General features: G+C 37.0%; 1 protein-coding gene and 1 pseudogene across 1 annotated transcript; both read right to left on the reverse strand.

Moving 5' to 3' along the window:
- Positions 1-5190: 5190 nt before the first annotated feature.
- On the reverse strand, positions 5191-8096 carry LOC128100909 (olfactory receptor 1165-like; annotated as a pseudogene).
- A 13188-nt stretch (positions 8097-21284) lies between these two features.
- LOC128100910 (olfactory receptor 5W2-like) lies at positions 21285-22238 on the reverse strand. Its single transcript, XM_052723649.1, has one exon. It carries the CDS (start codon positions 22215-22217, stop codon positions 21285-21287), a length of 933 nt encoding a protein of 310 aa, XP_052579609.1. The 5' UTR covers positions 22218-22238.
- Positions 22239-23756: the final 1518 nt, after the last annotated feature.

The following is a 23756-nucleotide window of genomic DNA, read 5'->3' on the forward strand; positions in this document are numbered from 1 at the left end:
CTTAAAGTTTTGGTGCTAAATTTAAATAATTTTAAAATCTGTGTTAAACTATAAAGACTCTTTCACTAACACCTGAAAATTAAACAATAATTCTTTGCTTCCACAATGCTCACACTGATTCTATTTGCCCCCATATTCCACAGCCTACTAACCTATGGCATAAGAGTTTTACTCATTTCTCTTCAAAAGTCTTTATCAGTTCAGTGAATTCAAAGGCAGAGTATTATAACCTCCTCCACTGTTTAATTAACTAGACTCATCTAGTTTAACCAACCAACTCCAAGAAGGTGAGGAGATGATCTTAATAATCATCTGGAGAGAAAAGAGGCTATGCTGCAGCATCCCTGTACCATAGGTGTTGATTATTTGTCTTGTTGTTCACAAAAGATAACTGACAAAAGCAACTTAAGGGAGGAAGTCTTTGTTTTAGTTCATAGTTCCAAGATTAAGTCTATCATGGCAGAAGTAGACTGAGAAAATGATGGTGCTCAGATGGCTTTCTCCTTTTCATACAATCTAGGACAATATCCCAGGAAATGATGCTGCCCATCTCAATTGACCTAAACCAGACAATCCCTCATAGAAGGTGATCAGAGGCTAATTTAATCTAGATAATGGGTCATACATGTGTATGGAGTCTTGTTTTCTTAGTAATTATCAGCACTGTCAGGATAACAATATGGAGCATTATTCCATGATTACTGACTTGTGGCTTTAACAATGATCCTCACATTTCTTCATTTGGGGCTTAGCCATGGAACTTTATTGAATGCATAACATACAAACAAACATGGCTTAGCATTTTCAATGATGATTTTGATATTGCCAAAACTCTATTAATACTATTTTAAATAAAGACCACTAGGCAAATGTGCTTTAAGCAAGCATAGCTACTTTAGTTTATTTATTTATTTATTTATTTATTTATTTATTTATTTATTTATTTATTTATTTTCATTTTTCAAGACAGGGTTTCTCCATGTACTTTTGGTGCCTGTCCTGGATATCACTCTGTAGACCAGGCTGGCCTCGAAATAACAGAGATCCATCTGGCTAGTTAATCCAAGTGCTGGGATTGAAGGCGTGTGCCACCGCTACTGCCACCTGTCTAGTTAATTCTTAATATAGTAATTTAACATTGAATATTCTTGAGTGTGGTGTTATATTGTGTACTTCAATATATTGTGTATCCTAATAAACTTATTTGGGGATCACAGGACAGAGCCAGCCACTAGATTATGCATAGAGGCCAGACAGTGGTGTCACACATCCTTAATCCTATCATTTGGGAGGCAGAGATGCATCTGGATCTCTGTGAGTTCAAGGCCACACTGGGAACAGAGCCAGACAGTAGTGGCACACACCTTTAATTCCAGCACTTGAGATCTCATGTCATGTCTTTGCTTGGGAAGGACACATGTCTTTACTCCCAGGAAGTGATGCTTGGGAAGGACATAGGCCTTTAATCCCAGGAAGAGATGACAGGAAGCAGAAAGGTATTTAAGGCATGAGGACCAGGAACAAGAGGCTTTTAGCAGCAGTTCAACTGAGACCCTCCAGGGGTGAGGACTCAGAGGCTTTCAGTCTGAGGATTCGTGGAAACAGGATCCACTGAGAAGTTGGTGAGGTAAGGTTGGCTGTGGTTTGTTCTGTTTCTCTGATCTTTCAGCATTCACCCAATATCTGGCACTAGATTTTTCATTAATAAGATCTTTAAAAATTCATGTTACATTTGGGGTTTATGTTTGTTTTTTTTTTATGAACCAAAATCTGCTGACCTAATAATATCTTTGTGTTATGCAAGAAACAGTAAAATATAATTTATATGGTACCACATTGTTTTTGAAACTGAAGATAAATATAAAATAGTATCAATCAACTTCTCAATTAATAATATAAAACGAATAATATATTAGGCACCAATGGCAAAACATAATATGATCATGAATTTGCAAAATATAGAAAATATTCTTCTTATGATATATGGAGAGAAAATATATTTCATAACACCAAATAGAATTTGTCAACAGATTCTGGGCAATGGATAGAAGATCTATTTCCTCGTATTTAGGTTATGTGTCTAGTTTTTTTAAAAAATCTGAATTTTTTTTTATTAAAAATTGTTTTCAGACAATATTCTGCTCACCCTTTTCTACTCCTCCAACTCCCCCCAAATCCTCCCCACCTCCCCACCCACTCAAGCTAACTCTTAATTTCACTCTCTATTTTTTTAAATAAATTTATTTACTTTACATCCAGGCCACAGTTTCTCCTCCCTCCTCTCCTCCCAGTCCCTCCTCTTACCTTCTGTTCCTGCTTCCCAATCCACTCCTCCTCTATTTCTGTTCTGGAAAGGGCAGGTCTCCCATAACTATCATCTAAACATGGCATACAAGTTGCAGTAAGACTAAGCACCTCCCCATGTATTAAGACTGTGAAAGGAGACCCAGTATGAGGAATAGGGCCCCAAAAGCCAGTAAAAGAGTTTGATACAGCACCTATTCGCATTGTTAGGAGTCCCACAAGAGTACCAACATACACAACTGTAACATATATGCAGAGGCCTAGATCAGTCCTATGTAGGTTCCTTGGTTGTTGGTTCAGTCTCTGTGAGCACCTATGAGTCCAATTATTTGATTCTGTGTGTTTTCTTGTGATGTTCTTGAGTCCTTTCTCCCCATCTTCTACAGGATTCCCTGAGATCTACCTAATATTTGGCTGTGGGTCTGCATTTGTTTCTATCGGTTGCTGGATTAAGCCTTTCTGATGACACTTGGACTAAACACCAATGTATGTGTATTGCAGAATATAGTTAGGCATCATTACAGTGACTTTTCTTTCTTCCAGTCATGTTTGGTTCTATCCTAGGTCTCTAGGTCATTCAGCTTGTAGGTCCTGGTGCTCCAGGCAGTGGGAAGTTAGGCTTACTCTCCTGTGTAGCTGGAAATTTCTCCAGTCCCTCCGGAACCCACAGCCACTTAGACCCGAGTAAACACAGAGAGACTTATATTTTTTAAACTGTTTGGCCTCATGGCTCAGGCTTCTTGCTATCTAGTTCTTATATTTTAAATTAACCCATTTCTATAAATCTATATCTTGCCACGTGGCTCATGGCTTAAAGGCACTTTACATCTTGTCTCTCATGGAGGCAGCTGACTCAGCCTTCCACTTCCCAGAATTCTCCTCTCTGCTTATCCCTATACTATACTTCCTGCCTGGCTACTGGTCAATCAGCATTTTATTTATCAATCAATCAGAGCAACACATTCACAGCATGCAGAAAGACAGCCCCAAACTCTTATCATGGGTTTTAGGTTAGATAGATCATTGGTTGACCACTCCTTCAATGATCTCTCTCTCTCTCTCTCTCTCTCTCTCTCTCTCTCTCTCTCTCTCTCTCTCTCTCTCTCTCTCTAGAAGAGAAACAAACCAAGTAAATGAGTTATCTCTCCATCTTAGGTTCTATTTATTACATTCATCATCTCCAATATTTGTCAGTGCCAATGTTTCCCTATCAGAAGTAAATTTCTTCAAAAATATTTGGTGTTTCATACTGAAGATGTTTTAGTATGGGGAGTTTATTTATGAAGTTGACTTCCTATCCTAATTTATAGTTATTCAGAACATCTGAAGAATTCCAAACTTTAAAGACAACTGAAAGTAGAAAGTATATACCAATGGAAATAAAGGCAGCAGGCTATTACATGTTAATAAAGCCAAATTTTACAAAAAAAAAATTGAGCTGAAGGTGGACCGGGGCAATGATTGGATAAGGTATAATACATGAGAGACAGAGGCATTTCTAGTATCACATTTGAATGAATGTTTACTCCATATTTCAGCCGATTTCAATCTTCAAAGTATTTGTATTTTTAAAAAAACTAAAGTAATAAAAGTAATAAAAATACTGTGATAAGATTGTGAATGGTTCATTTGTGACTTAATAAAGATCCATTTACTGATTTATTAATAGATGATTGTCTTAAAAATAAATAACATGAGCCAGGCGGTGGTGGTGCACGCCTTTAATCCCAGCACTCAGGAGGCAGAGGTAGGCAGATCTCTGTGAGTTCGAGACCAGCCTGGTCTCCAAAGCGAATTCCAGGAAAGACACAAAGCTACACAGAGAAATTCTGTCTTGAAAAAATCAAAATAAATAAATAAATAAATAAATAAACAACATATCTAGTTTTCCTTCTGATACATAACATGTATGCTTTACTTTCTCTAGGGTCATGGAATTTTCTTCTGTAATTAAATAAATGAAGTTATAATTTTTTCTTGTACCTAAGCTCATTTTATAACACAGAATTTCATATTTAATCTCTTTATCTAGTAGCAGAGTTTGGAACAGGTATTTTGTAATGTTTTTCTATATTTCTGATAGTACTGTTTTGTCATTTTCCTCTTTTCCTAAAATTCATTGTTTCTCTTGCATTGTGTGATAATCATAATTTTCACTGTTTTTATATTTAATTTATTGATTGTATTTCCAGAATTTCTGTTTTGTTCTTTCCCAGCATTATTGTTGTTGAATTTTTCACCGTACTTAAAAATTTGTCTTCTAGTTACTTATATTTTTCACTCATGAAAGACGATTCTGGGTATAAACTTCTCTCTATTCAGGATCTATGTGAGGTGTATTGGTATGTATGTATGTGCAAAACCTAAACACATCAACTAAAGGGCTTTTATAGTAGAGTCACAGAGGAAAAAAGGATGTTAATCAATATAGTAATAAGTAGGAACAAACTAAGTGTATATGCAAAAAGCATGACTTACCTGTAAAGTTGTATTATGTTATTGTATTTTCATTGACATTCACTCTCCAGGATGCAGTGCACAAGAGGAAAGCACTCTGACTTTGAGAAATATTCCAGTCATAGACAATACTTACAACACGTACAGCAGACTTCATTGCTTTAATCCTTACAGAGTTAAAATATTAATTGTGTTTTCTGAAATAAATAGCAAGTATTTTGCATTAACTGCCATCTGTTAGTTATTGCTAAGAATGAGAGGCAGGCCCATAATAACTGGCTGTTAAGATCCCAGTATTACTCCACTATTGTTCTGCTCTGATATTAAACAGTTATGCCTCTAAAGTTGTTCTGTTTTAATGATAATAAAGAATGAGATAAATAGTATTTTTGTGAAAACATTTATTCTCAAAAGTACACTGGGATCCTATTACAATCGTGTCATCTGTGTAGAGAAGTCAATAGGCATGTAAATTTTCAGAAATGATTAGAGATATGTATTATTAATGAAGATGTTGAAACAGATTAGTCTTGAAAATATCTTCCTTATGATGGCAGCTCTAAAAGAAGGGGCATGAAGATGAGATCTACTTTAGTGACATAAAACCTGTCACTGAGATAAAGGTTTAGGAAAGATAAGGAAATAAAAAATATTTTATCAGTTAATCAATGAGGTAGAATCATATGATTTACTGCTGAGGAATAGACCCTGAGAGAAAATGCTGATCCAAGATACAATTTGATAATACAGTCTTGTGTCACTAGGTAATTGATTCAAATGATATTACAATAAAATAAACAATTTATAACACTTTTGCTTCAACATTTATTAAGTTGAGATACACTATATTGTTATCTAGAATTGGTGAGACATATAGACAGTAGTTCATATATGTCATCTGATTTCTTGAAATGAGGCAATGTGTTTATCCATAAAATAAACACAAAATCTCTGTATGAGATGAAATACAGTTTTAAGGTGAAAGTAGAAGTCATACAACATAGCTGAGACAAATTGCGAGTTTTGAAGACTAGACTATGGATTCAGTACAGAGACTTATCATCTGCATGTGAATAATTCTTATAAGACCAACTACATATTAAAAAAAATGTAAGTAATGAACTCTAAATTTGAATTTCTTCTTCATATTAGCATCCATAGTGTCTGATAGAGATGTTTGGAAATACTTCCTTTTCTGAAATTGATCACATTTAGTTGGTCAAATTGTACTGCGATTATACTAAACAGAGAAAATATGTCTGTCTGTACTTAGAAAGTGATACCACAGTCTGTCTCTCTCTCTCTCTCTCTCTCTCTCTCTCTCTCTCTCTCTCTCTCTCTCTCTCACACTCACACACACACACACATACACACACACACACACATAATAATGTCAAGTGAGAGTGCAATTTGGAGCTCATAAGTCTCCTCACTGTCTCTTTCACATCCTTATTCTTTTTTTTTTTCATTTTTCTGCTGTTCAGTTTTCTTTTCTTTTTTTAATTAATTAATTTATTTTTTTATTTTGCAATACAATTCAGTTCTACATATCAGCCACGGATTCCCTTGTTCTCCCCCCTCCAGCCCCCCTCACCTTCTCCCCAGCCCACCCCCATTCCCACCTCCTCTGGGGCAAACCTCTCCCCGAGTACTGAGATCAACCTGGTAGACTCAGTCCAGGCAGGTCCAGTCCCCTCCTCCCAGGCCGAGCCAAGCAACCCTGCATAGGCCCCAGGTTTCAAACAGCCAACTCATGCAATGAGCACAGAACCCGGTCCCACTGCCTGGATGCCTCCCAAACAGATCAAGCCAATCAACTGTCTCACCCATTCAGAGGGCCTGATCCAGTTGGTGACCCCTCAGCCATTGGTTCATAGTTCATGTGTTTCCATTCGTTTGGCTATTTGTCCCTGTGCTTTATCCAACCTTGGTCTCAACAATTCTCACTCATATAAACCCTCCTCTTTCTTGCTAATTGGACTCCCAGAGATCCACCCGGGGCCTAGTCATGGATCTCTGCATCCAGATCCCTCAGTAGTTGGAGGAGGTTTCTAGCACAACAATTAGGGTGTTTGGCCATCCCATCACCAGAGTAGGTCAGTTCGGTCTGTTTCTCGACCATTGCCAGCAGTCTGTTGTGGGGGTATCTTTGTGGATTTCTGTGGGCCTCTCTAGCACTTTGCTTCTTCCTATTCTCATGTGGTCTTCATTTACCATGGTCTCCTATTCCTTGTTCTCCCTCTCTGTTCTTGATCCAGCTGGGATCTCCTGCTCCCCCAAGCTCTCTTTCCCTCGACCCTCGCCCTTCATTACCCCCACTCATGTCCAGGTTGTTCATGTAGATCTCTTCCATTTCTCTGTCATTGGGCAATCCCCGTGTCTTTCTTGGGGTCCTGTTTTCCAGGTAGCCTCCCTGGTGATGTGAGTAGCAATCAGTCATCCTTTTTGCACATCTAGTATCCTCCTATGAGGATCAACATGGGGATCATGACTGTATAAAGAGCAGCGACCACTTTGTCAAAGAGCCATGAGCTGTTTGAGTTGGGAACACAATATAGGAGTATGCTCCTACGAAAGATTGTGATGGCAGTCAGGTGGGAAGTGCAGGTGGGGAAGGTTTTTCGTAGTTCTCCTTTGGAAGGCATCTTAATAATAGTGACAACTATGAACACATATGAGGTTAAAGTGATCAGGACACTAGAGGACTCACTGAATATGGAAATAACTAAGCATGTCATCTGGCTAAAGGAGGTGTCAGAGCAGGATACAGATATGACAGCAGCATACTCACACACAAAGTGATTAATGATGCCATATTCATAGTAAGATAGCTGTAAAAGAGTATAAATGGATATCACAGTACACAGTTCACCCAACATGTAAGTCCCAGCTACTAGTACAGTACAGAACTTATGAGACATTGCAACAGTGTAGAGTAGGGGATTACAAACAGCCACAAACCTGTCATAGGCCATCACTGCCAACATGAACATCTCTGTAATCACAAATGTACAAATGAAGAAAAACTGTGTCATGCATCCTCTGAAAGAAATGGTTCTGTCGTCCATAACTAAGATCTACAATAGTTTGGGTGTAAATACAATAGAATAACATATATGCAAAAATGAAAAATGGCTGAAGAAAAACTTCATGGGTGTATGAAGTTTGGGATTGATCCGTATAACCACAATTGTACCCAGGTTCCACATCAAAGTCCCTGAGTAAATGGTCAAGAACAGGAGGAAGAGAGATATTTGGAGCTATGGATATTCTGAGAAGCCTGCCAAGATGAATGTGGTCACAGAACTCTGGTTCATCAGTTCATGTGACGTCATCTTTCAGGTTATAAAAGAGGAAGAAAAATGAGAATGAAATTGAACAGAACTTGAGAGAGTGGTGTAGCAGAAGCTCAGGTGAGACTCATCATAAAACATGATGTCAGACATGAGTATACTAAGTTCATAAGTGTTCTGCTTCACTTCGGGTCCTTGCTTGGCCAATCAGTGATTAGCGATTTGAGGCAATGTCCTTTGCTCTCCAATATTGTTTTTTTCTCATCTGGAGTTAAAATGTAGTACTCATCAGTATCATTCTACATGAACTACAGTTTATGTTTATAGGCATATGTAAATTATATATACATTTATTTGATGCTAGAATATTTCATGATGGAATATCATTATATGATATTAAAGAAATATAATAAAATTACTCAAGCACTAAAAAACTGCCGTAGCCAAAAGCTCAAATTACAGAAGGCCTGTGCAAACTAAATTAACACAGACAATGAGAGAGCAGCTCCCACTATCAGCTCAGGGTAATGAAAGGAATGCCTCAGAGTAGCAAGAGATAGGAAACTTTTATCTGAGGATAATTAGGAAAAACTTTTAATCTATCTATGATTGATGAAATAAGGAAACACACATGCTTTCTGATGTTAACTTTCTCTTTTACTTCATCTTAAGAATGGTCTCTGACTCTTTCTGTCTCCACACAGCTACATATCTTGACATACAGCTACATGTCTTTCTTTACATACATACGGTCATACATCCCTATACAGTTACATCCGTTTTCACATGTCTGCACATCTTCATTTTACATACATTTCTCTTCTACATCCCTTCTCTACAACTTCATTTTCCTTGCTCCCACACATTTCAAATCTCCACACAGCACAGTTAAACATCTCATTTAGCTCTCTCACCATACAGCACTTACACAGTTCCTAGGCACAGCTCCTTTATAGCAGCATCTCTTTCACACAGCTGTCCCTCTCAAACACACTCACTCACACACTTATACATTATTCATTCACTTTTTACTGACTCATTCTTTCACCCACTCACTCCCTCACACTTCTCTCATGCTCCTTCATCTCTCACTCAGCACACACGCGCGCGCGCGCACACGCGCGCGCGCGCACACACACACACACACACACACACACACACACTTCACTCACATTCTGCAGCAGCTCTCACATACCTCTACACAGCTAATACTCTCCACACTGTCACTGCTGCTGCTCTTTTTCCGACAAACTCTGGACAATTATAAGCTACATTTTCAGGGCCCTACCCATTCTCAAAACAAGATAAGTCACATAGTTTCTCTTTGGCTAGTAATGTCACATTGACTCATGCTTGTAGCTCTAATTTGGTCAGGGGTCCCAAACACTAAACAATTGACTGAACCTTGAGGGGTCACGGTGCGCGCAGAAAGGGATCGACTGCAAGGAATATGTCTTGATGCAAACAGCTTGCCTTTGATTTAGCAATAAACAACACCTGGGACTTAGTCTTTGTGTATATTCTGTAGGGGCATCTTTGTCTGTTTTGAACTAGTTCTGAGGTCTTTACAAAATGTGTAAAAGGCTGTCTTTGAGACTGAGAATCCTGTTTCTTTCTGTGTCAGTAAAGAAGAATATTCTGGTAATATTTGTGTTCATCAGAATTATACAGCTAAAACAGAAATCCAAAGCTAAATGTCTGCCCAGAGATGTAAAACACACTACCAAAATGCTGTGGAAAGCACCCCACAGCTGTCCTTATTAAAGAGGCATAAGAGTGGCACCCAAGAAAGTTACAGACAGAAAACAATCAGTTTCCACAGCCAGTGACCTCACTGCTTTTCCAAGTGGGGCTCCCCAGCAGGGAATCATACACCTGGTGGGTCAACTTGTCAAACACTAGTTGTCACCTGCTGTATACTCTCACAGTCCTTGGCACTAAATACACAACATTTGTCTCCAATGCCAAACATGACACTAAGTGGAAGAATTCTGGAATAGTCGTCAAATGTTCACATTTCTTAGGTTTTGCTCATTATTCACTCATTATGTTCATAACACATTACATTAAAAAGGAACATAGCCAGCTATTTGTTAGAATTTGAAATGAAAAATGAAACCCAACAAATTTATCATTAAAAATGTTAAGAATCAGCCGGGCGGTGGTGGCGCACGCCTTTAATCCCAGCACGCGGGAGGCAGAGCCAGGCGGATCTCTGTGAGTTCGAGGCCAGCCTGGGCTACCAAGTGAGTTCCAGGAGAGGCGCAAAGCTACACAGAGAAACCCTGTCTCGAAAAACCAAAAAAAAAAAAAAAAAGAAAAAAAATGTTAAGAATCTATTTTCAATTATATATATATATATAATTTAATTTGAAACATCTGAAAATACTTTAGTCATATGGTCAACTAAGGGCATGCTCTGAGAGAAAATGAATCATATTCAGGTGCAAATGAATTAAGTGCCTGTTCTAATTTTCTATTCTCTCAAAATATCAGATAATAATTACAATAGCATATGTTGAATATGCAGAGTACTGATGCATCTCTTGATCTTGTCTGTAACAACAAATAATTTCCCATAATACCAGTAACCACTATTCCCAAGAGTAGATCATTATCTGTATGATCATACTGTCCATGGCATGGTGTCTTATTGGAACTCTGTGAATGTTATACAATCAGTTACAGGTGTTGACAAAAATTTTATCTATAAACTTAGATTACTTCTACTTTCCTACAGCTATACAATTTGAGAAGACTCCAATAATAATCTGCTACCATATAGATAGTTTTGATAAAACCATCATATCCATTAATGTTCTACAATAGTCATTGAAGAAAAAACCCTCCAGAATAATTACAACACCACTGGTACTTAAATGATCTAAGTAAATTTTCTGATCTCAAAATAAGACTTAGCAGATTTAAAATCAAAGGATTCTGAAGAATTTCACATTTCTTGTATTTTCTCTTCATTAGCAAGTTTTCCACTATTTTTTCTCAATAGTTCCACTCCTCATACCTATGCAACATTTTTAAATACCTATACAACATTTTTTAGTATTGTGACTCCAGTATTCCAAGCGCCATTTTTAATAATTAATTCTATATTTAAATGTATATCTTGGAATATTAAATTTCTTATTGTTGATATTTATTATGATATTTCTTTTCTAAAAGTCTTATTGTTTATTTTTAATGTCCCTGAATAATTAAATTCTTGGCTTACTTTCATGTATGTTCACAAGTATTTCAAGCCATGATGCCGGACCTTCTTCTGTTTGAGGAGCAGCTTTACACTTGTTCTTGTACCTTTGTTCTCTCTTTTACCTCCTCATCCTTCCGCCCTTTTCCTTGTTTTTGCACTAATTTTCCCACACTAGATAACACATGGCTCAGGATACACAAACACCATTCTTCAACTACAAATCCTTAGGTATTAGGAGAAAATTCAAAGAAATTGACCAAATTCCTTGGAGGAACCTCTAAGGGCCATTATAAAATGAACTCTGGAGTCTGTTAATACTGGGAATTGGGAGTTAGTATATGAAATGAGTCAATTCAACTTACTATTATGACAGAATTTTCCATGGTTTAATTGCAATCTATGTATACTTTTAATACTTTGATAGTCACACAGAATTTTTAGACATGGTTGAAAAGTGTTAGCTCATTATTGAATATTTTGACCAGCTTGATTCTCTTACTTCCTGTTCCTGCATGTTTCACATCTCAGCCTAATGGTTTCGATCATTGACACATGTTCTCCTTAATCCTGGATTCCCTACATGTCTGGAAATCTTAGCTATAATTTTAGTTTGAATGAATTACCCTAGTCACTAGTATCAGTTCAATTTTTCTATATCCTATTACAATTTGGAAATTTGTTACAATATATAAGCTTTGTGTATATTACAATTAGTTTGAGAGTTAATATAGGAGCAAGACATTAGAGTAGATACCTATATCCCAGGAAATGCATGTATTTAAGGCAACCATGTGCCAATAGGGAGCATATCTCAATACAACAAAAGCATAATTACTTTCACTATTCAGTACAAGGAAATTCCATTGTGTCTATTACTGCATTTTCATTATCTATTCATCTACTGAAGAGCAAGTAGGCTTTTTCCATCTCTAAGAAAATTTTTAAATAGCTGGTATATGATTAGAGGATTATAAACAACACCCAAAGCCCCAAAGAAAAAGCACATATTATAAAGCTAATTATAAAATGGAATACTCAGATGATCTTTACTTGTCCATGGTTTAGATGAATATTCCAATCATGGAATTTTCTAGAGCTGAGGAAATAAAAATCATAACAAAAATAAGAAAATTATAATCAAGATTTCTAAAATAATCATTGTTGAAATGATGTTAAAATGGTAATTTTTTAGAGCAACTGAGACGTTCTTTGAAGTTGATTACAGCAGATAACAAAGAACCTAGGCAGATTGCTAGAAGGAACAAATCAGGTCAATGTTTATAGCATTTAAGAATGAAGCAAAAGAAGGGCTGTAAAGCTATATCTTGTCTCCTTTTACATTAAGGATTAAGATTCAATCTTGGATCTACATGTGCATTGATGCTTCCCTTGTCAAAGTTAGGTTACCAACAGTTTTCTTTGCTTTTACACCATTCTGGTGGTTAGTGATTAACATGCTCACATGGCTAGTGGAAAGTACTCCACAGTCAATAACCAACAAATCAAAGGACTAGCAAAATGTGCCTTCTGTTCTTCTTCTATTCTTTCCCTTCTAATACTTGGTAATAGCATTTTGATTAAGGGTCCTTGGCTCACTTGTTGTGGAAATCAAACTTTTATTTAATCATAAAGATAATATAGCACAGACACTGAGAGAAACAATCAGTCAATGGGACCTCTTGAAACTGAGAAGCTTTTGTAGAGCAAAGGATATGGTCAATAAGGCAAAGCAACAGCCTACAGAATGGGAAAAGATCTTCACCAACCCCACATCTGACAGAGGACTGATATCCAGAATATATAAGGAACTCAAGAAATTAGACATCAAAATGCCCAACAGTCCAATTAAGAAATGGGCTATAGAACTAAACAGAGAATTCACAACAGAGAAAACTCAAATGGCTGAAAGACATTTAAGGAATTGCTCAACATCCCTAATCATCAGGGGAATGCAAATCAGAACAACTCTGAGATACCACCTTATGCCTGTCAGAATGGCTAAGATCAAAAACACTGAAGACACCTTATGCTGGAGAGGATGTGGAGCTAGGGGAACTCTCCTCCACTGCTGGTGGGAATGCAAGCTTGTACAACCACTTTGGAAGTCAATATGGCTCTTTCTTAGAAAATTGGGAATTCATCTACCCCAAGATCCAGCTATACTACTCTTGGCCATATACCCAAGGAATGCTCAACCACACCACAAGAGCACTTGTTCAGCTATGTTCATATCAGCATTGTTTGTAGTAGCCAGAACATGGAAACAACCTAGATGCCCTTCAACTGAAGAATGGATAAATAAGCTGGGGGGTGGTGGCTCACGCCTTTAATCCCAGCACTTGGGAGGCAGAGCCAGGTGGATCTCTGTGAGTTCGAGGCCAGCCTGGTCTCCAAAGCGAGTTCCAGGAAAGGTGCAAAGCTACACAGAGAAACCCTGTCTCGAAAAACCAAGAATGGATAAATAAATGTGATACATATACACAATGGAATACTGCTCAGCAGAGAAAAACAATGTCATCATGAGGTTTGCAGACAAATGGATGGATCTAGAAAAAATCATCCTGAGTGAGGTAACCCAGACTCAGAATGACAAACATGGTATGTACTCACTCATAGGAGGATACTAGATGTGGAAAAAGGATGACTGGACTGCTACTCACATAACCAGGGAGGCTACCTGGAAAACAGGACCCCAAGAAAGACACAGGGATCGCCCAATGACAGAGAAATGGAAGAGATCTACATGAACAGCCTGGACATGAGTTGGGGGAAATGAAGGGTGAGGGTAGAGGGAAAGAGAGCTTGGGGAAGCAGGAGATCCCAGCTGGATCAACAACAGAGAGGGAGAACAAGGAATAGGAGACCATGGTAAATGAAGACCACATGAGAATAGGAAGAAACAAAGTGCTAGAGAGGCCCACAGAAATCCACAAAGATACCCACACAACAGACTGCTGGCAATGGTCGAGATACAGCCCGAACTGACCTACTCTGGTGATGGGATGGCCAAACACCCTAATTGTCGTGCTAGAAACCCCATCCAACGACTGAGAGATCTGGATGCAGAGACCATGGCTAGGCCCTGGGTGTATCTCTGGGAGTCCAATTAGCGAGAAAGAGGAAGGTTTATATGAGTGAGAATTGTTGAGACCAAGGTTGGATAAAGTAAAAATAGCCAAACGAATGGAAACACATGAACTATGAACCAATGGCTGAGGGGTCACCAACTGGATCAGGCCCTCTGAATGGGTGAGACAGTTGATTGGCTTGATCTGTTTGGGAGGCATCCAGGCAGTGGGACTGGGTCCTTTGCTCATTGCATGAGTTGGCCATTTGAAACCTGGGGCCTATGCAGGGTCGCTTGGCTCGGCCTGGGAGGAGGGGACTGGACCTGCCTGGACTGAGTCTACCAGGTTGATCTCAGTCTTAGGGGGAGGCTTTGCCCTGGAGGAGGTGGGAATGGGGGTGGGTTGGGGAGAACAAGGGAATCCGTGGCTGATATGTAGAACTGAATTGTCTTGCAAAATATAAATAAAAAATTTAAAAAAAGTTTTGACATAATTTTATAAAATGCACAAGTTAATATTGGTTTACAAAGACTCCAGTGAATTATGGGATAAGCACATAAACAAACAAACAAATAATTGGTTAATTCTTCTCAGTATTCTTTTAAACAATGTCTCACTATGTAGAGGGGGATGACTTGGAACTCATTCTGTAGACCAGGTTTTCCTTAAACTTGTAGAGATATACCAGCATATGCTTCCCAAGTGCTTAGAGAAAAGTGTTGCACAAATAATGTAAAAAGAGGCCATGGATTTGAAAAGTAGCATGGAGGAGTTTAAGAGAGTGCTTGGAGGAAGGAAAGAGAAAAATAAAATGAAATAAATGTAAAAATTGAATAATTTTTAGAAGGGATATGGGGCAAGGTGACTTTTGGATATGGTCTAGACTTTTGGTGCAAAACCACATTTGAAACTACTGGATTAGACTTTTGGAGCAAAACCACAACTTGCTGACAGGCTATCTGGATATCTGCAAAGACCATAAACCACCAACAGGATATCTGTAGGAGCATCTGGATCTTGTTAAACTTTACTGCCTTATTTCTAAATTGGCTGCTTCTAGCGTATCTGCTCAAGTTCTCATGGCATATTCCTAAGATTCTTCCTGGAAGTGTGTACAGCCCCCATTCACAAGGTGGTCTAAGATGGCAGCCCTTCCCTAAGATAGAGTCTGCAAAACCAAGTCTAGGTCTTCATATTGTCTTCACAGGGGCACAGCCTAGGCTATTTAAAAAAGGCATTATCATAAAAAATGTCTAATATAAGGTGACTCTCTTTGTTCCTGCAATACATGTAGTTCAGCAAACAGATTCATGTTGAACAGTCAACCATTATTATGTTACAGTTAAACCAAGCTCTGGGTCCAAATTCAAAATGATATGAAGGGAATGCCAATGTTAGCTGGAAGAGCCAAAAGGTAAAAGATCAAAGAATTCATATTTTTAACATAAAGCTCACAGTCATTTGCTGTGGATATCGCTCTGTATAAATAAAATGCTGTTTGGCCAGTAACCAGGCAAGAAGAATAGGTGGGATAAGCAGAGAAGAGAATTCTGGGAACAGGAAGGCTGAGTCAGGAGATGCTGCCAGCCACTGTCATGAGTACCAACATGTAAGATACTGGTAAGCCACAAGCCATGTAGCAAGGTATAGATTTATAAAAATAGGTTACTTTAAGATATAAGAACTAGATAGCTAGAAGCCTGAGCCATTAGGCCAAACAGTTTAAATAATATGTGTCTGTATGTTTATTTTATAAGTGGGCTGTTGGACTACTGGGGCTTGGGAGGACCCAGAAAGAAAACTCTAGCTACAATCATTGATTTAGGAAATATTAATTTTTGCACAGTTGTGCCATTACATATAAATTAATGAATAAAATTATTTTGATAATGTTTCATGTCAATGTTTTACTAAAAAGTCAAATGTATTTCAGAGATATCTACCACTTTGTGCCACTGTTTTGACAGGAATTTCATAATTCTATCATAACTTTCATCTTATACTGAATGAATAATATTCCCTCAAAAGTAACTATGAATCCCTCAAAAGTAAAATGAACAAAAAAAGTTATTAAAAAAGTAGAAGGGGTTAGGCATTGGTGGCACATGCCTTTAATCCCAGCACTCAAGAGGCAGAGGCAGGCAAATCTCTGAGTTTGAGGCCAGCCTGGTCTACAGAGCAAGTTCTAGGACAGGCTCCAAAGCTACACAGAGAAACCCTATCTCAAAAAAAAAAAAAGTAGAATGGCTCAAAATACAGCACAGAGTGTGAAACAGTTGACACAGAAGTATAAGGACTAGAGTTAGCCTATCACCCATGTAATGTCAGGTATGTGTGCTTGCCAACATGTAATACCAGCACTGAAGAAGCAGAGTCAGGATCCCCTGGAGAAAGGACAGAAAACAGTGAGCTCTGTGTTCAGTCAGGAACTCTGCTTAATATACAATGAGAGATGTCACTCTCTATCCCATATATACATACCACCACATACACTTGTGAACACTGTGCACTATGCCCATAAGAATTTGCATGCACACACATATATGCAAAATAAGAAACAGAAAAAACAGATTAGCACATACAGTGGAGTGCCATTAGGTTTAAACTTGAGATCTCTGATAAAATGAAGATTGACAGATACAAGAAATATTTATGCTATATATAGGGTTCAATTTCGTATGTTGTCTTTCTTTATATTTGTTTAGATGTTACAATTTGTGTGTTTGTTGTTTAAAAAGTGGAATATGGTGATAAGCTAATACTATTTCTAGATTTAAAGGTAGTATATTGTCCATAAAGCTTGAATTTAGGTGCATTAATGTTTTTGAGTTAACTATTGTCAATGAACAAAATAAATAAAATTTAAAGTTGCATGTACTACATCACTTTTTTTAGTGATTTCTAAAATAAAAAAAAAATCTAATCTTAGCCAAAAGATAAATGGGTAAAACCTCTACAGGTTTTACACACACAAAAAAAGTTATATACAAATTCACACAATTTTGACAAGAAAACATCCTTGCCCATTAGGTTATGTATTGCATTTAACAGAGTGAACATGTATGAAATCAACTTCTACATCAGTGGATAATGATTTTTTTAAAAAATGAAAATAGTTGGATTTTCCTGTATTATTTAAATATAATCATTAAGAAACCAACCTGAGATGTGCCTTTCTATTCTCATCAGTGGTATGTAAATTTATGTAGATGACATATTTTCTCCCAGTGACTGTAGGGACTTCAAACTGATAAGACTCTACCTTGACTCCTCTGTGTTACTCATTAATGTTTAATTCGATTACTGGCTTGGAATTTCTTCCTGAAAATACTGCATAAGTTTAGCAAAGGTTGACATTTTATTTATTTTTACCTTTGTTAACTGACTTAATTAGCATCATTGATACTTCTATCTCAGATCCAAAAGCATAGATACATAGTGTAATATTGGTACAAACACAAAGCAGCACATATTTCAACATTCTTAACTTTGCAGTGGTCTCTCAAGGTAGTAAAATCATAATTCATAAAGACAGGATGTAGTATGTATATAAATAATCTATATTTTATCCTGTTTCATGTAGAATAATGAAGTATATTTTATCGTGTGAGGACAAATAGGCCACATGATTTTATTTATTTTTTAGCTATTCCAGAAACAAGATTGAAAGAAGAAATAAGATACAGAAAGATAGCTACATCTCTCACCCTGCCAACATAGTCTCTGGTATGATTGTGTTAGCATAATACTCACAGCTAGTCACTGGTGGATATAAAAGAAAGACAAACTTTAGAGAAGCCCTGAGGAGAGCATGAGCATGTCTAAGACAATTGATGTATCCAGAAGTCTATTTGTTAGCTTATATTGTAGTCATAAAAATCCTAAGGTAGTGTTATTAAATGGAATTTCAAATGCTTGAATTTAGAGATATAATGCTTATAATCAGATCATCCTGTTGAATGTAAAGTTAACATTTCATACTTATTTATTTTACAGTCACTTCTCATAAAATTGGGGACCTCATAAAGCTCAAGTTGGTTTTTAAAGCTGCAATAGAAAGAGAGGTCAGTTGCATGGAATCAGCAAAGGTTACACTTTTCTTTATATTTCAATACACGTCGAATAAGACCTTTAGCCATGTTGTTGACTTAATATTTAAGGCTGTGCATATAAAGTAAGAAATACCAGCTACTTGATACTAAGCAACAAAATATTTCTCACAGTCAAAAAGTCAGAAGTCAAAAACCAGCCAGTGCCAGATTTGGTTATGGTTAGATCTTACTATCTGGTTTAGAGAGCTGGATTTTCATTGTCTTTACACAACAAAATGGCAGGAAGAGGCCCAACTATGTTTTATGAGGAAAAGATTCAGTTTCTAAGGGCTCTACACTTACCACTTATTATTTCTCAAAGATTTCAGCTCTTAATATCATCATTTCAATGGTTAGAATTTTAAGATATAAGGAAGCAAGCCATGGTCATATTCATATGTTGTGGGAAGATTTACAGTTAGTTGAGAAAACATTGCAGAGGTAGAAACTCATAAAGCCTTCTATCTAAAGGAAGAATCCTTCATAGTCACTTTTCTTCCTGGTGTCCTATTATCCTGTGTCATGTTACTACAGGGAAAGCAATGGGTACTTTCTGGACTGGTAGGAAGAAAGCCTGAGACAGTACATGGTATTTAGCTTCATTGATGAGTAGACAATTATCAACACACTTGTGTCTTGGGTCCATCAAATGTGTTGTGACTTTATCCAAGAAAGTACTTAAGCTCTCAAAAAATTGGAACAAGTTAAGGTGCATAATAATATGCAAATTTATGCTCATTTCTTCTAGCCAAATTAATCTTTAGTATGTATTCAACACCTATGTATCCAAGGTCATTTCATATATTATACTAAAAGCATGCATCTGTGTTTATTTCTGTGTATGCATGTTTCATAATACACCCTCCAATAATGTTATCAACACCTAATATGTACAAAAAATGTTATGTTACCTAGTATCTCATTTTGTTATTTTTTTCAACATTCTTTGTCCAAAATATGATGTTAGAATTTTGAATTGCAGAAATGAAACACTTAGAACTGGAGTAAAAAAAATATGGCAGTTTGGAAGTACTTATGTAAGAAAAGAGTAAAATTAAATATGAGCTTAAGGGAAAAGGTAGACAATGAAGAAGAATCTATAACTTACAACCCTATAACAAGGGATGAACATAAAGAAGAGGAAATGGGAATGTTTCCTTAAAGAAATGCTACAAAGTTGATGAAGGGAAGTTCCATCACATAGAAAGAAGTTGGAAGGTCATCACATAAGACCACTTCAATCTCACAAGAGCTTTTATTTATTTATTTATTTATTTATTTATTTATTTATTTATTTATTTATTTATTACAACCAGACTGCTGTTTCCCTTCCTTCATCCTCTCCCATTCTCCCCCTGCCATCATCCCCCCTTTGCCCACCCTCCCATCCACTCTTCTTCCATTTCTATTGAGAGGATGGTAGGCCTCCCATAAACGTCAACCAAACATGGAATATCAAGTTGAAGACTTGTCTAGGCAACCCAGTATGAGTAAAAGAGTCACAAAAGCTGGCAAAAGAGTCAGAGACTGCCCCTGCTCCTATTGTTAGGAGCCCCACAAGAAGACCAAGCTACACAATTGTGACATATGTGCAGAGAGCCTAGGTCAGTCCCCTGCAGGCTTCCTGGTTGGAGGTTCAGTCTCTGTGAGGCCCTAGGAGCCCAGGTTAGTTGAAGAGCTTTCATAAGGGACGTTGGTCTCTTTTTAAGTGTTGAAGATGGCCAGATAATGAGTTGCAGCTATTTATGAATATAGAATTCCACTTCCAAAAATTTCCTCATACTGATACTATATGAAGTGCAATGATTTTACAATAAAAATGTCACTGATGGTAGAACTCCTGTCACTGATTTTAGCACCATAACCAGGGAAGACCTCTGAAGTTTCTGAATTCTATAGAACTGTTTGTCCCAATCTCTATCTAGCTGTTGTCAAAACTTCAATCTATAATATGCTCATCTTTTAAACATGCTTACTTTTAACTGTCCAGTCAACAAAACCTTTCTCCTGCACAATGAATTTAAGTAATTTCCTGTAGAAGACACCCTGTACTTTATTTACTTCGGGATTATTTTGAAGTGGTTTATACATTTTTAAAGTTCAGTTGAAGTCTGTTACTTCCACTAGAATACAAATTTATTAGAAAATTAACTGTTGAATTTGCCTTGAAACATGAGGCATGTAGTAGGTAAAGTGAAACTGGTAAATATTCATTAAGGAGGGTAATCAAAACTATGATGAAACAAGTAATTCATCAATTGAAATAATGAGGAAATTTTATAGTCATGAGTGCTATGCATTAGTGTTAATATTCTGACCGGCCCCTTGATACCCCCCTGCATCCTGAGGTAAAAGCCTCATTTTAAGGTAATACTCCTATCCTTCTTCTCTCTGTCTCTCTTCTGCCTTTTCCTTCCATGAGATGTGCACCCTTGATCTCTCTCTATGTCTTCCTCTCTCTCCTTCTCTTCTCTCCTTCTTTCCTATCTTTCTGTCTTTCTAATAAACTCTCTCCACATGGATGCAGTGCCTGTGTGTGAGTGACTGTGTCTCCTGTGAGTGACTGTGTCTTGTCAGCTGCCGCATCTGCCCAGCATACCAGCATGGTTCTGTGCACCCGTGGGGTACCCTGACCCTGCCAGCTGGGGTTTCCCATGCATGCATAATTCATAACAATTAATATTAAACATATACTGAAACATGCCATGTTTTGAGGTGTGCTCTATTTATTGCATTTTGTTGTTAGAACAAATATACATTTTTCTGATTTAAACTGAAAATTACAGCTTAATTCTATGTCATCATTGTATTTCCCCCCAAAAAGCATTATTTATATGTAAACTTGCACATGAAATACAATTGTTTAGGAGCCCATTTTTATTTTCAGTTTTTTCATGGCTTCTTTCACATCCCTGTTCCTCAGGCTGTAAATCAGAGGGTTTAGCATGGGAATCACAAGAGTATAAAACAGTGAGGTTATTTTGTCTTCATCCAAGGAATATGAAGAACTTGGCCGAAAATACATGAAGAGTACAGTTCCTTGGAAAATGGCAACTGTGGTTAGATGGGAGGTGCAGGTGGAGAAAGCTTTGAACCTCCCCTCAGCAGAACGGATCTTCAGGACTGATAAAATGATGTAACAATAAGAGACCAGGACTCCTGAGATGGTGCTCAGTTCAATGAAACCAAAAACAGTAAATAAGGCCAGTTCATTGACTTGTATGTCTGAGCAGGAGAGGAGGTAGAGTGGAGGCAAATCACAAAAGAAGTGGTTGATCTCATTCGACCCACAAAAACATAAACGGAATGCCAAGGTTGTGTGTATTAAACCATCTGTTGTTGCCACCAGGTAAACCCCAGCCATGAGCATGGAACACACCATGCCAGACATGTTCACTGTGTAGAGCAAGGGGTTGCTGATGGCCTGGTACCTATCAAAGGCCATCACTGCCAGCAGAAGACACTCAGAATCCGCAAAGACACAGAATGTCAAGAACTGCAGAGCACAACCAACCATAGGAATTGATTTCTCCTCAGCTAAGAGATCTACCAGCATCTTGGGTCCAATTGCTGTGGAATAGCAGAGGTCACAGAAGGAGAGGTTGCTGAGAAAAAAGTACATGGGTGTGTGGAGCTGAGAGTCCACTCTAATCAAAATGATCATCCCAAGATTGGCCAGAAGAGTAATGAGATAAACCAGTAGGAATGTGGTGAACAGGGATACATTTGTGCCAGGGTTATTGGTAATTCCCAAGAAAATGAATTCATCCACAGAGGAACAATTTCCCCTATCCATTCTTCTTTCTTCTTGTGTAAATTTTAAAAGATATTTTCGAAATTGGTAGATGTATTCTTAGTTGTCTATAAAAAGGAAAATAATTCATTCTCTGAATTTTGTTCCCAGAGAAATCTACCCAGTTACCTTTTACTTTGTAAGTGGATCTTTATGATATTAATCATAATAAAACCTATATGATAGTCTTAGTCATGAGGTGTAACATCCAGATACCACTGTGAAATATGTAACTTCTTATATTTTCAACATTTTAGAATCTCTCTTCCCCTTTGAAAATATATTTTGATTTACTAAAACTTACTTAATCTTCAACATAGGTGGACAAAACAGCAATCATAGAGATACAAGGCTATAAAAAATGTTAGATTTTTTCATAATTTAAAACATCTACCTTAACAAAATATTAATTATAAGTATCCAGATTCTCCAAATTCTGAAATAAACTTTTGTCAGTTCAAAAAGCAATCAAAGTTTATGTCACTGGCTGGTGAAAATTAAAATTATTTTATTCTGATGCTATGTAGCCTATAACATTCAATAACAAAGGAAACAAATCAGATTTTCAATGAAGAATATGTTTTATTTTCACTTGTTCATGTTTGCTTCAAAGAATGATCTAGACAGAAACTATTAGAATCCAATCACTCAGAGAGACATATTAAAAGCAAATTGGAAAATCTATAACTTAATACACTTATATTTGCTTTACGTCAAGTTCTTAAATAAAAAATTATATTTTGCATTTGAAAAGATAATAAGGAAATATGAAATTTCCAGAGCTGTATATGCTTGTCTTTTAGTATGAGATACATTTGCACCCTTAAATTTAGGCCCTTAAATGAAATATGGGGAGTGGAAAACAGGGATGGATATACATTGAATACTGTTTTTATATTTTTGGCTCAATAAGTATTATTTCTGGCTTACATGGTATTGAAATGAAGTTGAATTATCACGTTTTTATTTATAAAGTAGTACTTTCATAACCTGATAAAAAAGGAATCATTAACAAAGAACACCAGCAAAAACTTCAATCAATGTGCATATCTTCATGATGGTCAAATAAGCAAAGGGTTCTTATGAAGCTAGATTAAGATACATTTAAAAAATATTACTTTGAAAATATTAACAATTTTGTTTAAAGTCTTCTAGTTTTGAGAAAAACTTTCATCTATTCATTACACTTCAAAATGTGTTAACATAAATAAACAGAGAGAAATTGATTCATGGATATAGCTCTTATTGTTTTCCAAAGATCAATAATTTTAACCTTATGCTTTTAAATGTTGAAACCCAGGAACTTACCTGAGGTGAACAGTTCAATGGTGTGTGAATATTAGGCAGCTGGTGCTGTTTCGTGCCAGTGAAAATTTGGGGTCTATATCTCTGAAGCACCATCCCTAGGGCTTTGTTGTAATGAACACATTTAATTTATTATGTATCTGACTCTGTATATCCCTAGTGAATGCATGAACATCATAGGCAAAGCTTAAGCTCAAGTCTTGATGACAGTCATTCTGCTGATCTGTGTCAGGATAG

Source organism: Peromyscus californicus, unplaced genomic scaffold (genome assembly GCF_007827085.1).
Source record: "Peromyscus californicus insignis strain IS unplaced genomic scaffold, ASM782708v3 Scaffold_7__1_contigs__length_154581171, whole genome shotgun sequence".
Taxonomy (NCBI): domain Eukaryota; kingdom Metazoa; phylum Chordata; class Mammalia; order Rodentia; family Cricetidae; genus Peromyscus; species Peromyscus californicus.